This window comes from Sander vitreus, chromosome 14 (assembly GCF_031162955.1).
Source record: "Sander vitreus isolate 19-12246 chromosome 14, sanVit1, whole genome shotgun sequence".
Classification (NCBI taxonomy): domain Eukaryota; kingdom Metazoa; phylum Chordata; class Actinopteri; order Perciformes; family Percidae; genus Sander; species Sander vitreus.
The window spans coordinates 28,284,088-28,310,259 of NC_135868.1; the positions used below are offsets into that span (position 1 = coordinate 28,284,088).

The following is a 26,172-nucleotide window of genomic DNA, read 5'->3' on the forward strand; positions in this document are numbered from 1 at the left end:
AGTGGTATTTCCTGAAGTTCATACAAATGTTAATGATCAAACAAAGTCAGATGCTTCAGTTGGTCATGTTTTAATTCTTAAGGAGAAACAGAACAGCTTTTTATCATGAAAGAACACAAATCACAACCAATATCCATCCATATCTAAACATGTCTACATGTGCGAAACACCTCTGCAAAGACCAGGAGATTGGAGGGGCAAGCAAACACCAACTGGAACTTAATACATGTGAGAAAATGTACACTGACGTAATTGACGGGGAATCATGCTGTGACACATTTCATCTAGCAGATTAGTATTAATGTCCATCTTCAAGCACAAGCTAAAAATTCAAAAGAGAGAACACTGAATGCATTATTGCCAGATTTGGGTTATAGTTATTGGGCCAGAGATAACTTAAAAAAAATACAATAAACAACAAAAACGTTCAGGAGTTAAGACTTCAATTCTGAGATAAAAATCCACCCGCCCCTCCGTCTAATCCCGCCTCACTCCCCGAGCGGCCCCGTGAAGTCAACGCCCCCGCATCTCTCCCCCCCCCAAGTCGTCCAATCAGCAGCTCCTCTGCCGATTATGTGGCGTAGCGTTTGGTCCACTGTTTGGCTATCCTGTCGTGTTCGGGTCTGTTTGTTGTGTACTGTGTGGCGATGCTTCCAACCAGAGGGTCGGCTGTGAACACACAAAAAGCACGGCGTCAATGTTCCACTCTCACATCGGTTCCTGGATTATTGGAGTTGCAGTAGAGATTTCATGTGAAATTTCAAATTTCATGTGAAATTTCAAATGAATCGCTCAAAACATTTTAAATGACTTAAACACACGGGGACAATACTTTTTCCACAGATATTAAATAGTTTTCCACGTTATTTAGTTTACATTCTGGGTCCATATTCCTAAATAATAGGATAGGTTCACTGTTGTCTGGTCTCTGGGCAGATCAAGAGGCTGCCATGTATAGTTTGTGTAGTGTCTGGGGACGTTGGGGGTGGCAATGTGGGTTTTTTCCCCCCTCTAATTATGATGGGTTAAAATGCAGAAATAGAATTTCACTACATTGTACTGTGTGTATGTGACGAGTAAGCATGACGGGGTTTTTTTACGTGAAAAATGAAGGTAATTTATCGCATTGTCACAAGCCGACTACAACATACAGTACTCACCCCCCCAACCGGCACCGTCAGACACCGCCCACCAAGAGTCTGGGTCTGTCCCAGGTTTCTCCCTAAAAGGAAGTTTTTCCTCGCCACTGTCGCACTAACTGCATGCTCTTGGGGGAATTACTGGAATTGTTGGGTCTCTGTAAATTATAGAGTGTGGTCTAGACCTACTCTATCTGTAAAGTGTCTCGAGATAACTCCTGTTATGATTTGATACTATAAATAAAATTGAATTGAAGGGATAGCTACCACTGGATTAAAACTACGGCAAAGTCCCCGACGATTGACAAAAGTAGATAATCATTGCCCAGCCATACATACACCACAGGGGTCATTATGGTTTCATCGATCACATAACAGGAACTGTGTACGTATACAGCGTTTGTGTTGAAGTGACAAACTCATATATACTGCAAAATGAGAGGACGGCTTCTGCTGTTACCTCACAAACCTCAATCTACAGCTTACATGTCAAAAGTGGCTGGAAATGCTGCCTGTCTTAAAGATATAGTGCGTAGTTTCTGTCGCCCCCGTGAGGAATTCTAAGTAATGACAACAATGTCGGCGCGTCCACACGATACAAGCCTTCACCCCCACCCCTCCTCCACGCAGTTGCTAGTAGTTTATCCCGTCAAATCAAGGAGCAGACAGGATGTTTTTAAAACCATGATGGACTCTTCAGAAGGTCATTAGCTTGTCATTTTTATGTCCTCCTCGTCTCCAAAGCTGAACGCTGCCGTTGTTCTTTCGCGACCCCTATTTTCCACCGTGCCCGGACCCCGCAAGCAATCGCGGCCATTCACGTCAATGTTTGATATTCCACCAGCCGCGCCGCGTCCCAGAAGTGTGCGTGAAGCGGATCTCCGCTCCGCTAAAGATACGCGCCAGGTCTATTTTCACACGAGCCGCAGGCGTTCAGACAGACGTCCAGTCAATCTACCAACCCCCCCCCTCAAATATCGTATACATCTCCTCTACAACACCACGGATGACGAGAGATTAGCGCTGGATATGGTATTGTTCGATACCAATACCTCGATATCGGGCCCTGAACGCTACTTGTTTTCCATACCAATTTTATAAAATCCATTTTAACAAATAAATCACAACATCACGGCACAAATCCTTTATTTTTCAGCTCCTACTGCGTGAGCCTCATCTCTCCGTGTAACGTAGAGTTTTTCCTGTGAGTCTCTATGACGAGCAACAGACAGCCAATCACAGACATTATTAGATCTTGGTAGAAGCATGCTGCATGCTTATTGGCTCACTGACGCTGATGAGATTTACTCCTTAGGTATTGGAATTTGGTTTTGAATGACGAGACATTTTTCGATACTGCCTAAAAAAGTATCAAATTCGGTACCCAACCCTAATTATAAGACATCACAGATCCTTTTATCAGGACAACACCAGAAAAGAGAAGGCATGGAGTTTAACTGCTGGAGTGCTTGGAGCGGAAGGTAGATACTAGTTTAATAAACGCGGGATTGTTCTGTGAAGTACTTGTAGAGACAATATAATCTGCGAGTCTGGCAGCAAGACGCTCCGCTTCCGAGACGCTCCCGGTGTGGTATGGTGGCGTGACGGAGGACGGAACAAATCTGGGACACAGCGGGTGGAAAATCGGGGTCAGCGGGGACGTAAAACGCATCACTCCAGCTGCTGCGCGCGAAAGTCGCCAGACTACACCATTTTGTAAACATAGCCATACTGAGAAATACAGAGAGAGTTGTGTGGAGCTGATGGGCTTCATTAGCTTTGTATCATCTCATTTAGCAATGGCTTGAATGTCACGGACCTTTGTTAATATAAAATAGTCACGCACTATAGCTTTAAAAGAAAGAAAACATATATTCACTAAAAGGCTTTTTTTTCACAAATACCACACCACCTTCTGTGTTCAATCTGGATTTAGAAAGAGTGAGAGGAGCTTAATCTGCAGATGTAAGACTTTAATTCTCTGTAACATCAGCTGGAGTCAGAGATTTCATGACCTGAATCTTAAAAGCCTTAGAGTGAAGTCCTGTAAACCATGCACGGCTGCCTATGTAAGAGTTTTATGGTTTCTAACATCCATGATTCCTGGATGGTGACTAGTTCCTGCTGATACCACCTTTAAGGAAGAATACTACGAGATGAGCTAAAAGAAACACTGCAATCAAAAGTTGTTCTGACTCCATATTATGCATTCATTGTTTTATTACTTTGAGTAATAGTGCCCTGTATTTAAATGGATGCTTTTTCAGACCTTATGTGGCCTTATAAGCAGGGCCACACACAAATGTAAATATATAAAAAGATAAAACCCACAACAGTTAGTCTAAACAAAGCTTTTGTGTGTTAGTGCGTGTGTGCATGTATGTGTGCGTGTGGAAGTGATTGCCTTTTTCTTTTTAAATCAACTGTGCCACAAAACTCACAAGTGTCGTGCCACCTTTATATGGCACTTTATGCTACACTGAAATGCGTGCATGTGTGGGGTGTGTGTGTGCATGTGCGCATGTGTGTGTGTGTGTATGTGTGTGCGTGCGTGCGTGCACATACGTGTGTGTGTGTGTGTGTGTGTGTGGGGTGCATGTGTGTGTGCGTGTGTGTGTGTGTGTGTATGTGTGCGCATGTGTGTGTTGTGTTTGTGCGCATGTGTGTGTGTGCGTGTGTGCATTGCAGCTCTCACCAGGGTTGCAGTCAGTGAGCAGGGAGCAGATGGACAGCAGCACCTTGGAGATGGTGAGGGCAGGACTCCAGTTGTCCTTCAGGATGTCCAGACAGATCACCCCCTGGCTGTTGATGTTGCAGTGGTAGATCCTCGTACGGAACGTCACCTGGACACGGACAGGAGAAAAGATGAGTCTGTGTTCCACACCTTTATACACGTGGTCTTAGTTAATGGTATACTGACCTATTCTGTCCATGAAAACTGTGTTATTCAATGGAAATGCATTTAAAAAAAAGCAGTACAAAAGGGAATGAGTGAAACATTATTGCGTGTACCTTGGCATCTGAGCAGTGGACTTTATCTGCATCGGTACGGGCCGGGACAAACTGACACAATGTTTTTTACAGAAGTAACTGAATGTAGCCATAACTTATTTTGTCATAAGGAGTGCAGGGAGTATTAGAAGCACTGCGTGTATACAGATAAAAACGTTGTCTACACAATCTATTTCTTAACTACTAGTGCAAACTCTGCACTGCAAGCGGCTCCCGAAAGTGGCTGCATGTGTCCACGGTACAGTTCCCCGGTACAAGTCTGAAGCTGTCCGCAGGCGTGGAAAGTATGTGCGAGCCTCCCGGACGGGTGGAGTGGGACTCCGTTGTTCCAATGGAATCGTTTCTTTATTGGAACCGTTTGGAATCCGATCATCGGTTCCAAATTTAACACACGCAAGTTTGGGTTGCCCTAACAGCCTTTATACTTCCAGGCGCTTGTTGTGTTGCAACTGGAATCACAATTGTTCAAATCGAAACAATGCTCAATTTGAGCCGGAACATGTTCCGGCACCTCCGATGTTGGATCCAGAACCTTTTTTATTGGATCCGGCACCTCCTGTGTCACTATGAAAAATGAATCGCCTAAATGAAAAAAAATATAAATGACTGTTTGTGTAGTGTTCAATGTTGTTATCTGTCTTGTTAGTCTTTATTCCCCATTGAAGTTCCACAAAAATCTTGCGTTTGCATTTTCGATGCGTTTTGAGGTGAATTTTCAGGGTAAGACGGAGGGGGGAGAGGGACGGAGGGGAGGGGGGGCACTTCAACAGCGCGGCGCTGCACTTCAAGTGACAGTGAAGGATATGGCACATTGTCCTCATATCGTGCAGCCCTAATTCATTTGGTTTATAGTTTGTCTATTTTTTTGTATGGTTTTGAATATTGTGTCATCTTTTCTTGATTTGTGTGTGTCGTTTTGTGTGTTGTGTTTAAAATAAAAATGATTAATCATAAAAAAAGAAAAGGAAAAAAAGCCATCAGGTCACATTTTATGGAGGTGTCTATGTTTGGAAACAAGCGAGGTCAGAGTCCATTCCTACATTTTTTAAATGCAGTTTGGTTGGGACAGATCCTCCCTAAAAAAAAGGAGAAAATGATCCCATATATTAGAGAAGCCTGGGGAATTCTGATTGGAAGTAGGAGCTGCAAGTGCAAGGGGGCCCTCTAGTGGAACATCATGAGAATGGCACCTCTTTGAAATAGAGCCATCTGTGCCATCGTTGACAGAAAAAGAGGCTTTGCTGGTTGCCAACAACCATTCACAGTTCACCTTGGGTGGTTTGAAGGGGTAGTCTGGTGTGAAGGCGATGTCCAGGAAAAACACTCCCCCCTCATACACGGAGCCTGGGGGGCCCAGGATGGTCGACCTCCACTCATAGATGTTGTCGCCTTTGGGACCGGCGCTGTCGGTACACAGACAAGGGAACATTGCATGTTTAAACATTTGGAGGATACAAAACCAGACAGATCTTGTCACAGATGAAAACATCTTTAGTCGCCCGACTTAACCACAACATTTTAATTACACTGGTTATGTGACTAGGATTCTAATTTTCTAAAAACTCTTTCAGCGGCAACTCCACTGAGCTTCTGAGTTTCTTTTGGATCGAGTCCAAGTCAACTCTCAAGTCTTTGAGACATGACTTGCAAGTCAAAAAGCTCAATGCTTAGTATGAAAACAACACAATGGCCAAAAACACACCAAATACTGCACTTCTTTTTTTAATGCAAAAGTGGCCATTTTACATCCAGTTGCAAGTAATGAAGCCAACAGAATCCAATCTGTCTGTGTCAAAAAGTTCAATTAAAACACTCAAAACAAATAATTATGCAAAAAGCTCACGAGTTTCTGTCCGTTTGAAACAATGTAGTGTTTCTAGGGCTGGGTACCCAGTTCAATACTTTTTAGGCACGGACCGAATTGCCTCCTTAGTATCGAGTATTGAAAAATGTCTTGTCATTCAATACCTAATTTCAAAACCTAAGGAGTGAATCTCAACAGCGTCAGTGAGCCAATCAGCATGCAGCATGCTTCTACCAAGATCTATATCTAAGGGTTGTCCCCCCCCCCCCAGAAATATCATTAAAAACCATGCTGTGTATATAACTATATATATATATATATATATATATATATATATATATATATAAATAACATAATAATGATGTATATCTGCGTAACTAGTAAAACAATACAAACCCCAAAAAATGCTTTTTAAGTTTAGAAACATTTTTGAGTCCCCCCCCTCCCTTGCCTCACAGTGGTTTGGTCCACTGCCTGCTTTATTCACACACAGGTCCGGCGGCCCGCAGGAGAGAATGAGAGAACAAACTTGTAGTTAGATTGGCTACAGTCATGTTAGGCAGGGAGAGCTGCAAGGTTAGGGTTAGTAAGTTAGGAAGTAGGCAGTTCAAGGCTATTTTATTCACATTAACCTCGGATGAAGTTGTTCTTTTCTCAAATAGAAATGATGCTGAGTAATTAATAAATTAGTCATGACAAAAAAAGTTTGCTATGTTAAGGCGCTGACACACAGAGCCGATAATCGGCCGTTGGACAGTCTGGCGAGGTCAGTGACTCGAGTCTGTTCTGTGTGTTCCGTGCCGTCATCCGTCCGAGGGGCCGTCGTCCTTCATTTTGGCCGATTTGACATGTATAATCAGCGGGGCGGGCACTGCCAGCAGTCAGACTCAAATGACCCATCTGATTGGTAGAGTGCTAACCCGGAAACGGGGAGCTGGATGAGCGTGACTAGAGTCTCTCAAAATCTGACGAAAATCTTTTAAACTGACCTTTGTTGATCTGAAATGAAGACAGATTCAGCAACTGCACGGCCTATTTCTCGCTTAAAATGTTTTCAGAAACACGTTTTGGTTAACTATTTTAGTAAAATATGAGATCGTATTCTGAACGAGCCGCCATGACAGTCTGTCTTTGAATTTCAGGAAAAACAAGACCCACGTGACGCGTTCGTCCAATCAGCTGCCGGTTTTCATTTTTGGGTGACAATACAGATTAGCAGCGCCTGCTGTTATGGAGATGTATTACGTCTTGTCTCTTCGGTGTGTTCTGAGGCATTTTTTCGACCAACTCAGGGAGACTGATCAGTCCAACTGCCTTTTCTGCCGAGGGTCAGCCATCTGGTCGGTGTGTCTGCAGCTTAAGTGTAATATAATGTAATGTTACCTAACTTGTTTAATAGCTTGTTGGATAGAAATGAACCCACTACAACTAACGTTACGACGATAAGCCTAACGTTATGTGTGAATTAATATTAGGGTTAATATTGAAGATCTACAGTTGTGTTTTGCTCAATATGAAGTTAAGTGGCTGCTGAGTTAAATATATATCCTCTGTCCCACACGAAACCTAATATTTATGTGGGGGACGCAAGATCATTTTATAATTATAATAGGACCGCGTGGTGAACCTATGAACCTAACTCATATTTAGACAGCTGACGTTAAAAAGATTTGTGTTGTTGTTGCTCAGATAAAATGACAGAGAAAAGAAAACCAGACATGAGATCCTTTTTCAGTACACCAAAACGCCAAATAAGTATAATAAGTCCTCATGTCAAGACAATTTGGTAACATCTTTATAAGAATGGGTGCTTATGGAATAATAACGTCACTATGTCACAGGCAAAGGAGACAGAAAGAACTGAGGAACAGGGAGACCAGGGACAGTCAGGTGTAGAGTCTCAGGTAGACCAGGGACAGTCAGGTGGAGAGTCTCAGGTAGACCAGGGACAGTCAGGTGTAGAGTCTCAGGTAGACCAGGGACAGTCAGGTGTAGAGTCTCAGGGAGACCAGGGACAGTTAGGTGTAGAGTCTCAGGGAGACCAAGGACAGTCAGGTGTAGAGTCTCAGGGAGACCAGGGACAGTCAGGTGTAGAGTCTCAGGTAAGTGTGTTGATCTCAGTTCATATTTTTGGAGGTGTGTGTCTGTCAGTGTGAGCAGATGAGCTTCACCAGTGGCTCACTCATTTACATTATGATCAGCTAATTTAACAAGTGTACAAAAGCATTGTATTTCTTTTATATGGGGACACTTTTTCAAAATTAGTCATTATGTTTTAAGGTATTTGTGGCTTGATTGTAAACAACTTAAAAATAAATAAATGGTTTTAAAGAAGAATATTTTGGTCAAATTAGTCAGCTTTTTATTGAATCAAGAGAAACGCTGAAAAGAAGGATAATGGTACGGTCTCCGTGCTACACTAATGATAGTATTAAGGCTTTCATCTGTGTACACATATCCTCTACAAGTATAACTGTGACTGTATTATTTGTGTCCCCTTCAAAAATTTTGTTTATTGTCACATGTAACAGTTGGGGGAACTGTTAGATGAGATTTACGCCCATGCTTTCATTCCTTTGACCATCTTCTTGAAAATGTCGGCATTGCGATGTTTGTGCATATCCAAAAACCTGTTCAAGTCTTTCATACTGTTTGAAAGTAGCGGTGTTTCTCCTTATTTTCTTTTGGACATGCATCTCTACCGCAGCCCTACAAACTGTTGGCTGGTTGGTTTGTGTACAGTAACCATAGCAACACACGGAGCTGACTGTAAGCCGTAAACAGGCATGAGGCCGTAAACTGTCCCAAACTGCGGTAAAAAACCCGATTGAGACGCATATTCCGAATGCTCTGTATACATGTCAAAAGAATGCGTCTAAAACCTGAATAATACTGTCGGATCCCACATCAGAAAATGCAATATTCGGAAAGAGACGGAGAGCGTAGGTATATGTAAGTGGCGCCAAAATGAATGGCAGTCAATGGAATGCTTAACGGCGGGTGATGGCTTGTTAGCAACAAAATGGGTCCATAGGAGGTACGCTTTGTGGAGGCTGGCTTACCCCCTTGGTTAGGCAAGGGTTAAGGTTAGGTGCCTTGCAGTCGACGGTGGGGGCTTAAAACACCATCGAGCCTAGGGTATGGTAGGCATTAGTTTAACATCTAGTCTGTTTTCTAACTTTCTTTTACAGTTTATCTTCAATGTACGGAGGCTTTTTTCTGCTGTTGCACTCAACATCTGCTAAACGACTAAAATTACTAAACAAGTACCATCTTTCTAATGGTTTGCAGTCAGAACTCTATTCCATGTCATCTTATTGGTAATTCATTACAACAATAAAGTGCAATCAGCCATGCGAGTCATTATGCCAACACAGTGGGAAGTGATAAAAAGAAAAGATCATTTGCCTGTGCAGATAAAGCTGGGGCTGACGACCATAGCCGCTTCACAGGAGCCTTGATTCAACAGCAGCAACACAGTGAGTCAACAGCAGCTTCCGCTAGCGTTTTTAAATGCCGTTCTCATGCAATTGAGTGCTCGATGAAGCGCTCCAAACTACACTTTTCCAGTTTGCCATTTCATTTTGAAATGACAAGTAGGGCTCTTAAAGCATGTTTGTTGGATAAAAAAAATCAAAGACATGCAAAACGCCATGTACAGCAATATACTGTATTTACACAGACATAAGATGAACACACTTTGAATAAACAAACACTACATTTCTATGTATCTATTATTTAGACCCAGCACTTCCAAGGATAATTCAGTGCACAAATCCAGGTACTCTGCACAACTGCTGTGTGATAATCAGCAGCCTCGGCATGCTGTCTGTTCGGAGTAACAACAGAAGAGGTAAATGTCAGGCAATAATCTCACTTTCTGAGGCAGACGCCCCACTCTGCCCGCTCTATCACGCCAGAGAGGGAGAGCAGAGACAAATCACACACAAAAAGAGGCAAACATGCAGACACACAGTCAGGAATCTAAACCTATGTACATTAGCCCAGGTGGCTGACTGCTCTCATAGCTTAGCAGCACTGCTAAATATAAACCGTTTATTGTTACTGCCAGAAGAACTTGAGCAGTAAAAAAGTGGCCAAGAGATTACAGTCCTAGTCTCGCATTGCCAGACCTATCTCCACAGCGTCTGGCTACACCACAGACATATTATGGGATAGGAGAAAAAAATGCTCTGGGTTGTTGGCATTTCTTTTAACCAATCACAATCGTCTTGGGCGGCGCTAAGCTCCGGACCCAGCGACGGTGGCTCTGCTAAATAGTCTCGGGAAGGAACTCGTTTTGGTTTGCAACCCGCAAAAGAAAATGCCATGTACAATATTTAATGAAGTTAACTGTTCACACAGTACAGTAACGTGAGCTATTTAAATTTGATACATGGCCTGAATAACCAACTCCGGGCCCTACAGACAAATCATAATTCAGAAACAAAACGCCATCAATTTGGGGTTTCCAGCTTCTCAAATGTGCTTCATATTACAGTAGATGAGTCTCAGTACCCAACCCTAGAAATATATCGTCGTCAATATAGACTTTAATAGGTCCTCGTTGGTGAAAGCCGTGTTAAAGCTCTTATTCCTGCCCTGAGGCGCGAGGATGGAGGAGGGATCTCTGAGGAGCTATGAACGATACACGAGAGCAGCTGGAGGCCGTTGCTAACTCCGCCCCTACAGCTGACGGACTCATGCGACGCTTCAGAGGAAAGGACGTCTCATCCCTCTAAAACACATTTCCCCCGTTTCCTCTCTCCTCTAATGATTTCCTCTCCCATACTTCCTCGGAGGGACCGACTAAGACGCGAGGAAGGGAAGCAAATGGAGGAAACCTGGATGCAATTTAACAAGCTGAGACGTAGCCTATATATTTCTTTTTAAAGAGTGCCCAGAACAAGCTCATAACATTCAGATTTAATGTAATAGCCGCAGTGTGCTATCCAGATGTGAGGAGAAACAACGCCCCCCCGTATAAAACATACCACATGTTCATTTACACTGGGTTACCAGCCTTCCTGCAGAGAAGCCCTGACCTGGGATTGGACTGCTGATACACTGCAAACATCACACGACCGAATAGAGCTCAACAGTGTGGTTCTGGAAGTAAAAATCCCATTAATTTACTCCATAAGGATTCTGATTATCAGCCATGATGTCTAAACCATCTGAGGTAGACTGACCACGAGCTACGGGGTTGTGAAACAAAAGTTTCTGCTCCTGTAGAAGCCACATGTCGGTATGAAATCAACCTTGTCTTATTCGCGATCTTATGGATAAATACTACACTACCCATTATCCTAAGTGTAACAGCCACGTCTCTGATTGGTCCAACTCACTGTTACTCTGAAAATGTTTACCGTACCCGCGAAACCGCGAATAGCTAGAGCGAGCTGCTTCCATTGTAGTCTATGATTGTTTCTGTACACAGTCTTGTACCTTTGCCTTTTTTTTTTTGCGCCAAATCAAATGTTTTATGGTCATGATTGCTGGTTGGCTTGGTCCCAGACTTAAAACGCTTTGTATAAGCAATTTTTTGAAACGTCAATAGAACAATTCAACGGGGAAAATCACTTCCGGAACCAGAGCCGTTAAAAAGGTTTGCGGTCACTGTTGCGCTCTATAGATTTTGTATCGTTTCCCAGTGAACCAACCAGACTGAGGCTTCTTTCGCCCAACAACAGAGGCGTCTCACATTTACAGATGAGTGGCCGAGAGAGCCAGGGACTTCCTCCCCGCCTGCCTCCGTCGCACACAAAGGCTACCCAGTGCTTTGTGTGTGTGAGGCAGTAATATGCCATGCTATCACTGTTGTCATTTATTTCTATATCGGGGGGGGGGCTTCTTCTGCCCCCTCTGTGTACACATGCACTGCAAGAAGAGGGCTGACATTTCAGCCGTTTCATTCTTTCTAAGCCTTTAACCTATAAAACTGGCACACAGCGCTTTAGCCAAAAACTGACTCCTGCAGCGCAGCAGAGGAGACGAATACGTTCAGTTAGCCAACGCAGTTCAGCTGCAGCGGCTACAGCGAGTTCCAGCATGAGGATCCTAAATGTAGGGCTGCAACTAACCATTATCTTCATTGTCAATTATTTTCCCAATTAACTGATTAGCCGTTTGGTCTATAAAATTCTATGCATGTCATTCCAACACCTGTGGACTGTCAAAATTAAAAACTCACAGCAACGGGTAGTTCTGTGACTGGAATCACGACATTACCGAGTCACGTATGAAGTCACGGTGGCTGGTAAAATGCCTCGTCATCGTTCAGACGGTAATTACAGGCAGCTGAATGGGAAACCCGTTCGCATCAGCCTTGTAATCCTGAGTTGGAGATAGAAGGGGGCTTTCGACAGCCAAGATATCTCCCACTAATCAAAAAGAACTACAAAATTGTCCACAAACCACTGGCTGAATTTTGTCTTTTTGGTAATCCAGTTTTGACCAAATAAGTACATAAATCCAAACAAACACTAAGGAAATCTACTGTATATTGCTTTCTTGGCAAAACATATTTGATTTTCAGTTTGACTTACAGTGAAAGATTACAATGCATCTCTTGACAGGGAGAAACACTGTAATAAGCTGCCTGACTGAGACAATATGATGACTCTACTTCACTTGAGTGCCGCGGATAGGAGACTCCATGCTCCCACCCCGCCAATTTACAATTATACATTCAGGCCGCAAATCTTCTCTCAGAGCTTTATGAGGACAGTGCAGGATGAACATCATAGGGTAGCGTTTGGATTTATTATCATAAAAGGCACACTATGCAAGATTTGTACCTTAATATAACAGCTTTGAAGTCATTTCAATGGTAAACAAACTTGTAGTAGGGCAAATCATCCCGATAGCAAAGCAGGGGAGGGATGCTGCTGAGAAATCCAGCAATGCAAGTTTGGGAGGTGGCGCCCCGCCACCTCTCGCGAGAATCACGAATTGCTTTACTACTGTCGGTTCTGCGAACATTTGCTACACCCGCCAGAACCTTTTGGACATCGGTGACCAGCACCAGATATCTATTTTGAGTGTCTTTCATTACACGCACAACATCCCAGACGACATACCGCCGGGCTCTCCGTGGATTGTTGTCAGGTCCAGGAGGCAGCGCAGACGGAGGAGGGAGAGGAAGCATAAGCGGAGCCGCAGGTCCGGTGTTATGCTAAGGCTAGCATAGCACACAAGCCACCTCTACCGAGCCTGTATCTCTCCAATGCCAGATCCCTGGTGCATAAAATGGACGACTTGGAATTACAACTCGCTGGAAATCGCTATGTTCGTGACTGCTGTGTTTTGATTATCACTGAAACCTGGCTTCACCCGGGGATGCTGGATGCTAGCAGGTCGCACTCTGCTCTGCTGGGACAGGACTGAGGACTGTAAGAGCAGAGGAGGGGGGCTCTGTATGTACGTGCATGTAACAACGGGACAATTATAGATAAACACTGTTCCCCTGACCTCGAGTACATGTCTAGAAGTTGCCGGCCTTTTTTTCTACCGAGAGAGCTAACAGTAGTGACCGTCACGGCTGTGTATATTCCACCCGACACCAACGTAAACACGGAGCTCTCTCTCCTGCTGAACACCATAAATGAACAGCAGCGGGCCCACCCCGACAGTGTTCACATAATCGCAGGAGACTTTAATAAGAAGACTGTACTCCCGACATTTTATCAACATATCAAGTAAACTTGCTTGCGTTCTATGTTGTTGCGCTTGCTTGTTGTATGTCAGTTTTTACTAAGTTGTTGATTCATCCATTGTTGATAATAAGACCACTGCATAGTATGTCTTTAATGTTGAAAGTCCCATCAGCAACACCCAGAGGCTGCAGTGTTCATTGTAACGTGCTGTAAGAAAGAGAGAATACACTCCATGCTGATTTGCTATTCTTAGTCCTGTCCTGAGGGTGGCGCTGGAGGATGAGTCATGGGGTCACCAAACTATAAATCAGAAAAAAAACAACCTCAATTTTACCAGGGGCCACACTGGAAAATAAGCATCATATCAAGTAGTTTATTGACATGTCAAATATTTTTGACTGTATTATTGTCTCATATAGTCTTCTCACTTATAATTTGGTCGACATAAAGCCCCCAAAAAGTTCCTTAGCCATCATAGAGTTTAGCAAATCATTTAAAATAAAGATTACATTTTTAAAAACTACCACACGGCCGACTTACAGCATCCTGTGTCAGGCCTGAATATGCAAACTCTCTGCTTCTGTGTGAATTTCTGTCTCAAAGACGGTGAATCTACCAAATTCTGCTTCAGTGTTGCATAATTGCAGTTTGAAAAACAGTTTCCGGTCTTTTTCGTTTGGCGCACAACTAGACGGGCCAAAATGTAACTTTCGGTGATATGCGGGCAGGATCCAAATTTGCGAGGGGCCGTGCTCTAAATGATTTATCCCCTTGCCAGCATGAATGTGTACAGCACGTTTCACAGCAATGTCCTAATTTTGAGTTGAACATTTCTTGTGTGAAACTGGAAGTTTTGGCCTGATGGAGGCGCTGCAGGATGTAACGGAAAAGACCACAGCACTATCGGCCTGACTACAGCTGGTTACCTTTTGAAAGGTTAGCTTACTAGTACTATTTATTAAAATTAAATATTAAAAATGTCTTCAAAAACCTGGCAACGTTCTGTGACTGTTGTTTAAGAGTTTAAAAAGTAAGAAATCTCATTGAAAGACCTGCTTTAGACATGTTAGGCATAATAATCACAAAAAAGGTTCATTTGGACTAAAATGGCATCTAGTCCTTCCCCTGTAAACTATACATTTATTTTCATTTAACAAAAAAAAGCCTCTCAAGTTAAAAAAACAAACCGAAGCAGCCATACAAGAAATTTCCAATATAAAATGATCAAATCTAGCTTCATTTGTATTAAAATCAGAAACTATATGATCAGAGTATAAAGTAAACAAGATGACGAATCTGACCAGACTTTTGATGCCAACTTTCAGGACAGTCTCGAGACAAACCGATCATCAGTTCTACACACACATTTCGGTCGGTACCACACAAGTATTGTGGTTTGACGCTCAGGCCTATCTGAAGCTGACCGGAGATAAAATGAAAAATCTACTTCCCCTTTTTGTCCAACTAAAGCCTGGCATGCAGAGGGGAAACGTCTTCAGATTTGTCCTCAGTGCAGCAGTTTAGAGCACATCTTTCAGGGCTTTGTGAAGTAACAGCGGCGTACAGGCCAGCCACTTCTTCTCCAGAGAGGAGGCTGTTTATAGTGATGTACGAGCTGCTGAGAAAACCTCAGCACACACACACACACACACACACACACACACTTGCTAAAGCTACAACAATACAAACAAATCTCCTATCTGACACATATGTCACACCTCAATGCTCATACCCCACACACACACACACACACACACCCCCTCCAGGCTAAAGATATCAGTAACTCTCTATAAACACCATACCTGTCTAACCCTACTTAGCACTAATCACCCTGCTGTAGACAGCGTCTAACTTAGCTTGGCTGTCATGAGCCCCCGACCCCGGGAATGTCAGGAATTCGTCTGACACCCAGGGACTACATCTTTAGAGGAGACATGGTGAACGACAGCGAACGACAAGGCGGAGTAAAAGATAGTGAGTGCGAGTGTCAGGAAGGGAACCATAAATAAAGTAGCTAAAGGAATAAAACATGGTGAATGAAAGCTACACGGGGGGGGGGGGGGGGGGGGGGGTGGGGCAGGGAGTGAGGGGGCGAGGCAGGCCTGTTATGTCTGCAGTTCACACTTCAGTGGAAACGAGGCAGCAGAAAAATAAAAAGAGGGCCTGCAACGGCATTCCCTGTGTGGAGTGTAATTAAGCCTCATAGTGCACATAAAACAAAAATTTGCTACGAGGGAGGCGCTGGTGATAATGGAAACGGGTCAGGATAAGTCTTTTCTACATCCGTCAGCGTCCGTTTAAAAGAGCGAGGAGGCCTGAAACAACCTCGAGAGAAGTGAGACGACAACCGACTGACTCATTGATGTGTAATCCATTAAACAGCATCTGTGAGGCGTAGCTGGCCGGCTCCCTGCTTAGCCTAATGAGCAGATTCTGTGCTAAGGGAAGCAGAAAGAAGCTAAATCCACTAAAAAAAAAAAAAATCCCCCTTTCTGAACGTGGTGCTGAATAAAGGGATTTTCACCAAATGGAACAGGACTAAATGAAGAGATGGGGCCTTTCGCCACGCTGCTGGGAAGACAGAGATAAATCACTCATCACGCGCGTTTGGAGCCGTTTATCTCAACACAGAGGCATTTCCTCCTTTTGGTTCATTTGGCCAGGTGAGGACAATGTCTCTTAAACCTAGGCGTGAGCGAATAAACAAAGATGCCTGAAAACACAGATCTCTGTCAGTGTCCGAGAGAACTACAGCACAGCTCACTAAGAACGAACATGACTTTGTGCCAAATAGAAAAATGATCTGAAAATGCAAGGTACAGAATGTGACACCAACTGTTCCACCGTTGAGGCAGTGGTGGCCTAAAGGTTAGAGACACAAGCTTGTGACCGGGAGGTCGTAGGTTCAATCTCCAGACCGACAGGATGGGGAAAGTGAAAGAGCAGCGCTTGTCCTTCCCTCATTACCACCACTGAGGTGCCCTTGAGCAAGGCCCTTAACCTCAGTGGCCAGCAGATCAGACTGTGGTTGTACTGGGCAGCTTCCAGGTATGAATGTGGAACTGTGTGAATGTGATCAGGGCGTTCCTGCAAAAGAGAGGCTGCCTCTCAGTGAGCTTCGCCTGAATAAATAAAGGTTAAATAAAAAAAAAATACATCGACTGTGAATTTATTAAACAAAAGACAACATACTCACTAGAGCTGAAGACTTGGGACTTGACTGAGATTTGAATTATAAATTAAGACGGGGCGCCATTCTTCTCTATTTTTTTTCTTTTCTTCTTATTGTCAACACATTTGACCAAAACATCATGTTAATTTTTCTCCATTCTGTCTGTGGCACTCAGCCACAAGCCTACGGGTTCCTACAAATACGTAGTTTCACTTTTTAAAAAAGTCTCCTTAATTTCCTATAACAGCTAGGCATTGTAATTGTTTGCATACATTACTTAAAAAAGGAGTGTATTTGTTGGGAACTATTTTTTACAGATTAATCAAAAATATGTTTTGGCCTGGACAATAACAGTGAAAGACAAGCCTTGCATAGCCACACACAACAATTAAATATTCAAGGTGTGAGGCTATGCAAGGCTTGTCTGTTGCATTGAAAAGACTTGATCTCATCAGGCTATGTTAAGAGAACACCGTTAACAGCTTTAAAAGAAAATGTTCAAATGCAGAGTCCTTTTTAATTGGAGGAAAGGTTGGGGCTATCTTTCTACTGACTTTAATGCCGCATTTCCACTGCATGGTACGGCACGGCTCGACTCGCTCTTTTATAGTTTTGCTTTTAGCAAAAGTTAGTACGTGGAAATGCGTTAAAGGGGTGATAGAATGCAAAACCGATTTTACCTTGTCATAGTTGAAGGAGGAGCCACCGAGTTGACGTCAACTTGGTGGCTCCTCCTCATTTGGCTCTAGTCTCTAGTCTTTGTCACACCCCAACATTTACATAGGCTACACTGAGGTCAGCTAGTCTTCTGAATCTAGGTTGCGCAGATCTGATATTCCATTACTAAATTCACTTCTGAGACATTTTTTATGCGAGAAGTCAACTATGTAAAGCTCAAATATGGGCCATTTTACCAAAATTGATGGCCAGTTGCAAATTTGGTAAGACAGTGTCGGACTTCACAAGCTCCACAATCTGCCGGGAAAGGTGGCGGCTGTTGGCCGGGTTTGCTGCCTTCCCTGTCGGCCTCTCCCCCTTCACAGACCCGCTGAGCTGGAGGATCTCACACACGAGCTGCACTGTGTACTTTAGAAAGAAGAAAGTTTGGAAGTTTTTCCAAGGATATTGAAAATGAACCACGGTCATAAATGCAGCGTTTCATACTGTACAACGGAATAGTCTACTGGCCCAGAGAAAAGTGTTTAGAACGAGTATATCAGACGAGAGGGAGTTGTGGATCCAACGCCGCGCCGCAGAGGACACGTTTGCAGGGGTTGACTCTCCGTGCTTACTAGCTACGAGGTGTGTTGTGAATCTTTGGTGGAGGTTTTTTATGTCCTAAGGGTAACGTTACAACACCACTAGTTGTAATGAAAGTGTCGAAACTGCATTTTGTATCGGCTGTTTTAGCCGCCGCGGCTCGCGCCCGGGCATGTAAGTGTGTCTGTTTGTGTGTGCGCGCAGCTGTGTGTGTGTGTGTGTGTGTGTGTGTGTGTGTGTGTCTTGCAATATCTCCAATGTTGGTGTATGTGGTTCCTCAACCCAGTCAGCGCGCAGCTCATCTAAATATTCATGAGCATACCATATTTGGAAGAAAGCTGTCTCCAAATACAGCCATTATACAGGGATGCATAAGGGCCAAAAAAATAAATAAATAGCACCTGGGACATTTTCAGCCCAACCAATGTTACATACCCTATTAGGAGACCTTAAGGAACAGTGTGAAATACCCTATATAATTATTCTATCACCCCTTTAAGTCACGTGCCTCAAGTTTCAAGTCACAAGTCAGTTGAGATTAGTCCAAGTCAAAGTTCAAGGCATTTTGACCATCGACTGATTTGAAATTTGACTTTTTTGCACTTGCCCAGAAAGACCTAGTCTATATCCACGACGTTCCACTTCCAGGATTGCTCTGGTGCCGCCGGAAATTCCATCGGATGTCCCTCTTTTCGGCCGGATGTCCGTCCCCTTCTTCTTTCTTTGTGTTGGCGTTCTGAACTCCGGTGGATTAATGAGGACTATGGTTAACTGCTCCTCAGATCTCTGCAGGGTAAATCCAGACTGGTAAGTCCAATCTGAGTTTTCTGTTGCACGACTACAACAACTTGTGAACGTACACATGCTCCACCAAAACAAGTTCCTTTCCGAGACCATTTTGCCGCGGCACAGAGGCTCTGTCCGGCGCTTAGCGCCGCCCAAGACGATTGTGATTGGTTTAAAGAAATGCCAATAAACCAGAGCACGTTGTTCTCCCATCCCGGAATGCTGTGTGGAGTAGCCAGACCTTCCTCCGCAGCGCTGTGGAGGAAGGTCTGGCCATGCGAGAATAAGAAAGACCTAAACACAGCTCTGACCGCCACTGTCTCGTATTGGGACTGTCCCTTATGCCCATAAATTAAAATGAGGGACAACAAGTTAATGATAGAATTCTATTCTTCATTCGATTAAAAAAAATACAGTTGAGGCGGCCTGGTAGCTCAGCTGGTTGAGCGTGTGCCCCATGAACAAAGGCTCAGTCCTTCTGCGGGTTAGATTCTGACCCACGGCCCTTTGCTGAATGTTATTCCCCCCCCCGCCTTTCCTGTCCTCAGCTGTCCTGTCACGTAAAGGCCTAAAATGCCATGACAAATAGTTATGGTTCTTTTGGCCCATTCTGTGCTGGTTGTGACAGACTCCATTTTATCTAATATACAGGAAACCAGCATCTTTGTCAACGGGGAAGCAATTTTGACTTTATAATCTTATCAGATTAAACTGTTTCGCTTGTAAAATAAGAACTTCAAAATAAAATCTCATGTCAACAATCCTGCATTCTTCAAAACAATGCTCACTGAGCGATCAGAGCTTTCAGCTGGCCTCAGTGTAAGGAGTTAATCCATGATGCCACAGGGAGGTTGGAAGGTATACAGCTACAGTGCACATTGTTGAGATTTATGACTCACACAACATACAGACTGAAGCCGTGTTGAACAAAACAGCTCCCGGTGAAGCCTAATGCTCCTCTGTGGCCAGCGTTCATCCTCTAAATACTTGTTTTGGGTCTCAGCTGCGCAACTTGTGGTTTTAAGCTCGCCGTTGTGCAATCAGCTCGCATTCGAGGTCTCAACATAATGACATGCAGTTCAGACACACACCTCACTTCAGGGTTTTTTCCTGCATAGAGGAATTTCTGGCACCCCCCCAAAGAGGTTTTAGCCAGCCTCAAAGGAAAATCACCAGCACCAAAATGACAAGAATTGAGAATAAAAAAATAGCAATTCAAATCCTCTCTGAATGTGTTTAAGAGCAATTTACCAAACAACCGCTGAACAAGCAGAACATAAACTTGAAATATGAGAACTAATCTCACTTTTATCTCCAGAGTCAGGCTGTACCAGACTCTCTCCGTGATTTATTCAAATATTTATATTTTTTTTTATAACCAGTTAATTGGGGTTTTATTTTCTCAAGCACAATATACATTTTTGTTAATCAAATTGTCAGAAATGTCAGGTAAATGCATAGATTTCTTCCAAATAAGGTAACACAGACTCATTGCCTTTACTGTACACGGACTGATCATTCTTACTGCCGTGTGCAGTCCCCCCCCACAAAGGCCTAGCTTCGTGAGAGCGTCCTGATCTCGCGAGCTCCAGTTTTCCACTCGCAGATCAGTCTGGCATCTTGAGATAGAGAAAATTTGGAGCCGTTCGCCAAACGACCGACCAATCAGCGTTGGTTTTGAGGCGGGTGTAGGTGTGACGCAATGAGAAGCGACTGTTCAGTCTAAACAACATGGCGGCTTCGCGCAAGTTTTATCCAAATTAGAAAGTATTCCTTCATTGAAAGAAGAGCAAAAAAAACGGCACTGGAGGCTTTTCTCGGAGGAAAAGATGTTTTTGCTCTTCTCCCGACTGGTTTCAGCAAGAGTTTGATATATCGTTGATTTGATTGGTTGATTTGGCCCGTCTATCACCAACATAGGTGGTGATACACAGATGGTTTATCCAATCAGCTAACCAGTATTTTTGCCCCATCCCAAAAGTTCTCCAACAAAAAGTTCCCAGATGGATATGCCGAGCAAATGTGAAGCAATCCATCTGGTGGAGTCAGGTTACCAAAGGCCCTCTCTGAGCCAGGAAAAACCCTGCACTAGCTTTATTTTACTGCCAACAATCCCAACAGACCTGTTGTCACTTATCACTTCAAGATTCAATTCATTTGCATGACGCGTGTCTAAACCTGCCAAGCTTGTTTGCAAGACGGGTCAAACTGGAACTATTTGGCAAACAAAACAAAAAAAAATGCTGTTTGGTTAGGTAGGAGATCTGTTTTCCAGGCACGCTAACCGGGACCTGAATATGTCACGGATCCCTTTGGGCACAGGTCGAGTTGCAGAAACGTTGCAACAAACAACTAGGTCTGAACTATTTCAGGTTCAAATCTAATTGCCTTTTTTTTGGGCTAATATTGCGTTTACTCCAGGCCTGCTTTTGTGGTCTACATTTCTTTTCTGTACCAAGTACATGACTAGAATCAGATAAGGGAGGCAGCTGCTTGTTGTTGAGGTCCTTGTAGAGTTCACGCCAGTCAGCCAGAGATAAGTCAGCTTTTAAGTAAACGTGACTCATATTTATTAATAGATATTATATTTGTGTAATACTTAACATAAACTGTTCAAATATATTCATGACATTTAAAAGTGCCATTATCTTTATTCATAACAGAACAGCTAAATCATTTGATATCAGGCTGATGACCCCTAATGATGAGTTAGCATTTTAAGCAAACGTGCAGGGCTAAAGCTAAGTTAACAGTTAGCTTGACAGACTTAACAGGACAGAATGCTTCACAGCTCTGAAACCTGGAGGTCGACATCCATGTCCCCCCTGGAAATTACACCTTAGGGTGGGCGCATTCATGTAAGCGTGTGCATGTGTACAGTGCCCTTACATCCCTGAAAAATAGGGCTCCCAAAAGCTACAGTGTAATTTTAACACAGGAATTTTCCACGTGTGTAATGTTTTTTTGTGGAAATATATCAAACACTGAATGACATCTTCCTTTACATTAAATGTCTAAATGATCTCAATGCCATTCTTCATTAAGCGCATCAATTTCAAAAGTGGCAGATAACATTTTGAGTGGCAGACTAAATAAATACTTGCCTGTCACAGAGGCAGGCAGTGAAAAGAACCTGTATGCGAGGCAGTGAAGCAAAAATATATTTTCCCATTCTGGCATACAGACGGAGACGGGCTTTTCCACCTTTGCATTCAAGAGGGCCACATGAAGGACTACTTGCATTCATTTCTCATAATAGACTTAATGTTCCCTTTAAAAGAATATTACCACACTTGCACTGAAACACACACTGTCAATGACCCACGTTTCTAATTACACAATAATCATTCTCATAATTCACTCACCTGCAGTTTGGTGGTGGATCCAATGTTATGTCTGCCAATTCCTTCTGAATTCTGCCAAAGCAAAGAAAATGTATGCATCAGATGCTAAGCTCTCATCAAATACTGTAAATCAAAACTCACAAGCCTGGATGGAAGGCAGAGGAGGCCTGGTGGATATGGGGAAATATTTCTTTTTTTGGCAGAAATTTCACAAAAGACAGCCCACGTCAATTGTGGAAATGGCATACTTTGAACATGCCACTCAACAATAGGGCTGCACGGTATGAGGGTCATGTGCGATAACGTTGAACATCGCAATAACGATATTACTTGCAATACATACAGTAAACAGATATTAAAGTGTACTCAGTCCTGCTGCTTTCAGTATTCCGTTAAAATACAGCACCTTGCTTGTTGAATTATAGGAGAAATCCGGCGCAAAATGAACCTAGGGGTTAATAACACGTGTACCGAGTCGACCGTTCTCTGGGATATGTTTTCATGCTAATCGCAAACCGCTTATTAGCTTATAACGCTAGTCGTCGGGGCACGGGTAAAGTCAAAACAAATCTCTATTTCTATACCACTAACAAGGCTCAAAATAGCACCACACTTCAACGGTAGCACAATGAGGGTCCCTACATGTAAACCGAAGCATTGAGTTCACAGACAGTTTATTAAAATGATTTATAAAGACAGTACTGTTCACGTATACACGCAGGTGCCATCTTGGGAAACAGTCACGACCAGTCGAACGACGAACGGCGCGCTACCAGTAACCAGTAACATAGCTCAAGGACGGCGCTCGTCGTTCGACTGGTCATGACTGTTACGCTACCATGGAAGTGTGGTGCTATTTTGGTTTCCGTAGTGGCCACTACGTACTTTCAGGCGCTTGTCGTGTGGCTTTATTTTACGTTGAAAAGCCCCGTAGAACTGTAAATCACCACTGAATCAAAACAAAAGGCTCCTCTTCTCTGTGAAATAAGCATGTGACCCGTTTCAACTCTATCTATAAAGAATCGCAATCGAAAGAAAGAATCGGAAATCAGGATGGTTAATATCACAATGATGCCCAACCCTAGCTTTGAGTGGCGCGTAATTGCAGTTTGCAAACATTTTCCCGTCTTTTTGGTTTGGCGCACACCTAGGCAGGCCGAGGTTTATTCTGAACCTAAATTGATTTGAGGGCCGGATTGGATTTGGCCCGCCGGCCTTGAGTTTGACACATGTGCCCTAAAGAGACTGAACATCAGTCCTGGGAATGAGCGGCAGAATATCCAGGGGAAACTGTAGCTGACGGTAAACTGCTCACGTTAGCCAGTGTAAAATACAGGTGGGCTCCTCCTGCACCACACTCCTGACTGCAGCCATAAGCAAGCCCACCTTTTAGCACTAGTAGAGAGGAGTTTGGAAGTCTTGCTCATGCTGGCTTTGCTTTCTCGTTTCTTCGGGGTGTTTGTGTCCTGCTGCTGCTGCTGCTGCTGCTGCTGAGTTGACGATGAAGAGGAGGAAGAGCTGGTGCTGGCACGGGAATCTTCATCCGACATACCGAGCCTGGGGAACAAGCAAAAAACACAAGATTTAGAAAAGTTACACAAGCCAAACCACATTTGCCCTCAATCTTTACTACACATCTAACCCCATTTAAAAAAAAAAAAACCTGACATCTAACTACAGAGATTTAAGGCTTAAGGGTAAACCATTCCAGCTTGTGCAAGACTTAGAAATCCAGAATTCGATTTCAATAACGTTTCAGTTACTACTGTCTTTTCTACAGTGGGTTGTGTGAACTAAATTAGGATTTGACTGAAACGTACAGCCATCTGGTGGTACACCTGTATTCCCAATTAAAAAGAGGATGCTTACAATTCCTCTCCAACCCTCACCATGTTTTAGAAGTGTCAACTGTCACCAATAAGCGCGGAAACTTTACATTTCTAGATTTTTTTTTTTAAATGGAATCTTGCAGACCGTTTTCTACTATGCGTAAACGGTACATATCGTGGCTATAGACTGCAACTATGAATCCCACGGTGCAGTCACTGACTCCATAAACGCTTCCGTCGTTTTTAAACTACCAGGCCTGGACGGACGAGACGTTGACCCGAGTTTAACTGGACCCATCAGTTTAAACCGCCACTGTGTGGATGTTATTAAGGAACTTATTCGCGCTTATCGGCGGAGCATTTTCTTCTTTCACAACGCTGAATTCTGGCCTCAGCTAATGTTTGCAGTCGGCTGTTATTTTTAGCCTTGTCGGGGCTGCGACAAAGGAAATCATTTGATTAAATAGTTGGGCTAAAGGCCTACTTGTGCCTGACACCACAGAGCGAGCACACACGAGACCTCTGCTCTCGGTTGAGTCGAAAAGGTCGGGGATGGAAAAGCAGAAATGCACCCGACGGGGCGATGTCGCAGTCGGCAGGGAATCCCAACACTACACCTCAAGAATTTCCAGGCGAATCAAACTTTCACCCCAAGAAGTCAGCGAGGTGCTACAGCGCTGTCAAACCGTTTCTAACGCGTTTAACCCAAAAATACGACATTCAAAACAAAGACACCACGCCGTTCACTTAAAGGCTTTCCTCGCATTTTTAAAGCTATATCCGTCGACATGCAGCTGATCTCAGTGCAGCCAGTCACAGGATGCATCCGACTCCAACATTCTCCTTTAACGATAACACGGATACATTTACAGTGCTAACACCCTCTAAATGACAATAAGCTGTTACAATATTATGAGCTGTGTTACAAATATTTAGTATTTGATACCTTTCTTTGTGTGTGTGCACAGCCTATGTGTGTGTGCCTCCGTCGCCTGGACGCACCAATGTCAATTCACCTACAATGAAGAAAAATGTAACTTCCGGTCATCATTTTAAAAAAATAAAAGCACAGAGAAGGCAGGCGGCAATAATATATTAAGATAAGCTAAACTGTATTGGTTGCATGCAGGAACACTTACGCGTAAGAGTAGCAAAAGTAAGTGCAAGACCAGCTTAGGCTATGTAACTGTAAAAAACAGCATCTACTATAGGCTACACAATTATTGAAAAACATGAATGAAAGGTACTAAATAGGCTACTTCACCAGTAGTACAACACGACATCACAATCTGTAGGATCGATCTTGACTTTAAAATTAAAACTAATTATTTTTATCCACTTCTCAGATGGTTGATGGGTTTCTTATTTCTTTTTTTTTTAATCATTAAATATTTGTATTATTATCTTTACCTATTATCAGTGATGGAGCACACTGTTCTGTACGTTGAAATATTGCTTGAAACTTGTAGAATGTTTTTTGTAAAAATAGCCTACTTTAAAATAAAAATTATTATATTTATTAAGTCTAAAATGATTGCCATGTTCCTTGAAACGCCCATGTTCAATAAAATATCCATGTTGTTACATGATAGTTGTAAATAGATTGAGTGGTGAGCGCGAGTTAAGGTTTGGCGCTTTTATTTTGTAAGGCTCAATCGTCTACTTTCCGGGATTATCGTGAACAATTAACAAGAACTTGACGCTGCCGCTGGACGCGTGCCTCTTCTCGCCGGAAGTGTTGGTCCAGCAGCAGACAGACGTCCTGACGGTCATCTACTGTACATTCATTATCATTGCCTAGCAGTATCACACAGCGTCAGTGTCAAAGGGAAATTGAGATGTAATAGGAAATTAAACAAAAGAGCTCGATTACATTCAGTGGAAACATGACAGGAGCAGTTGTTCAAGACCAATTATTAGAAAAGAAAGCCATTAACTTACCCGGTCCTCGGACTTTCTCAAGAATGGCGAATACCTCATTTACATCCCATAACTACCTGTTACTTAACACTCTGCCCCTTACAGCCTTGCGGCAGGTGTCGACGGTTAGCTTCTCCATTCTCTCATATGTTTGGCAAGGACTGCTAATAGAAGCAATGTTTCATCCTTTTGCTCAAAGTAAATAAGAACATTTACAACGCCATTTATCAGCCAGCTAAGTAAGAAAA

At 43.2% G+C, this 26,172-nt stretch overlaps 1 protein-coding gene across 2 annotated transcripts; it reads right to left on the minus strand.

The window, feature by feature from the left end:
- Positions 1-54: 54 nt before the first annotated feature.
- Positions 55-25,026, minus strand: LOC144529138 (ubiquitin-conjugating enzyme E2 E1-like). Of its 2 annotated transcripts, none has more exons than XM_078268097.1 (6): positions 24,951-25,026; positions 23,562-23,732; positions 22,197-22,247; positions 5,422-5,554; positions 3,835-3,982; positions 55-669 (listed from the first exon to the last, which is right to left on the minus strand). In XM_078268097.1, exons 2-6 carry the CDS (start codon positions 23,723-23,725, stop codon positions 572-574), a joined length of 594 nt encoding a protein of 197 aa, XP_078124223.1. In that variant the 5' UTR covers positions 23,726-23,732; positions 24,951-25,026; the 3' UTR covers positions 55-571. The 2 variants fall into 2 exon arrangements, with proteins under 2 accessions (XP_078124223.1, XP_078124224.1); XM_078268098.1 differs by lacking the exon at positions 24,951-25,026 and adding an exon at positions 24,489-24,592.
- Positions 25,027-26,172: the final 1,146 nt, after the last annotated feature.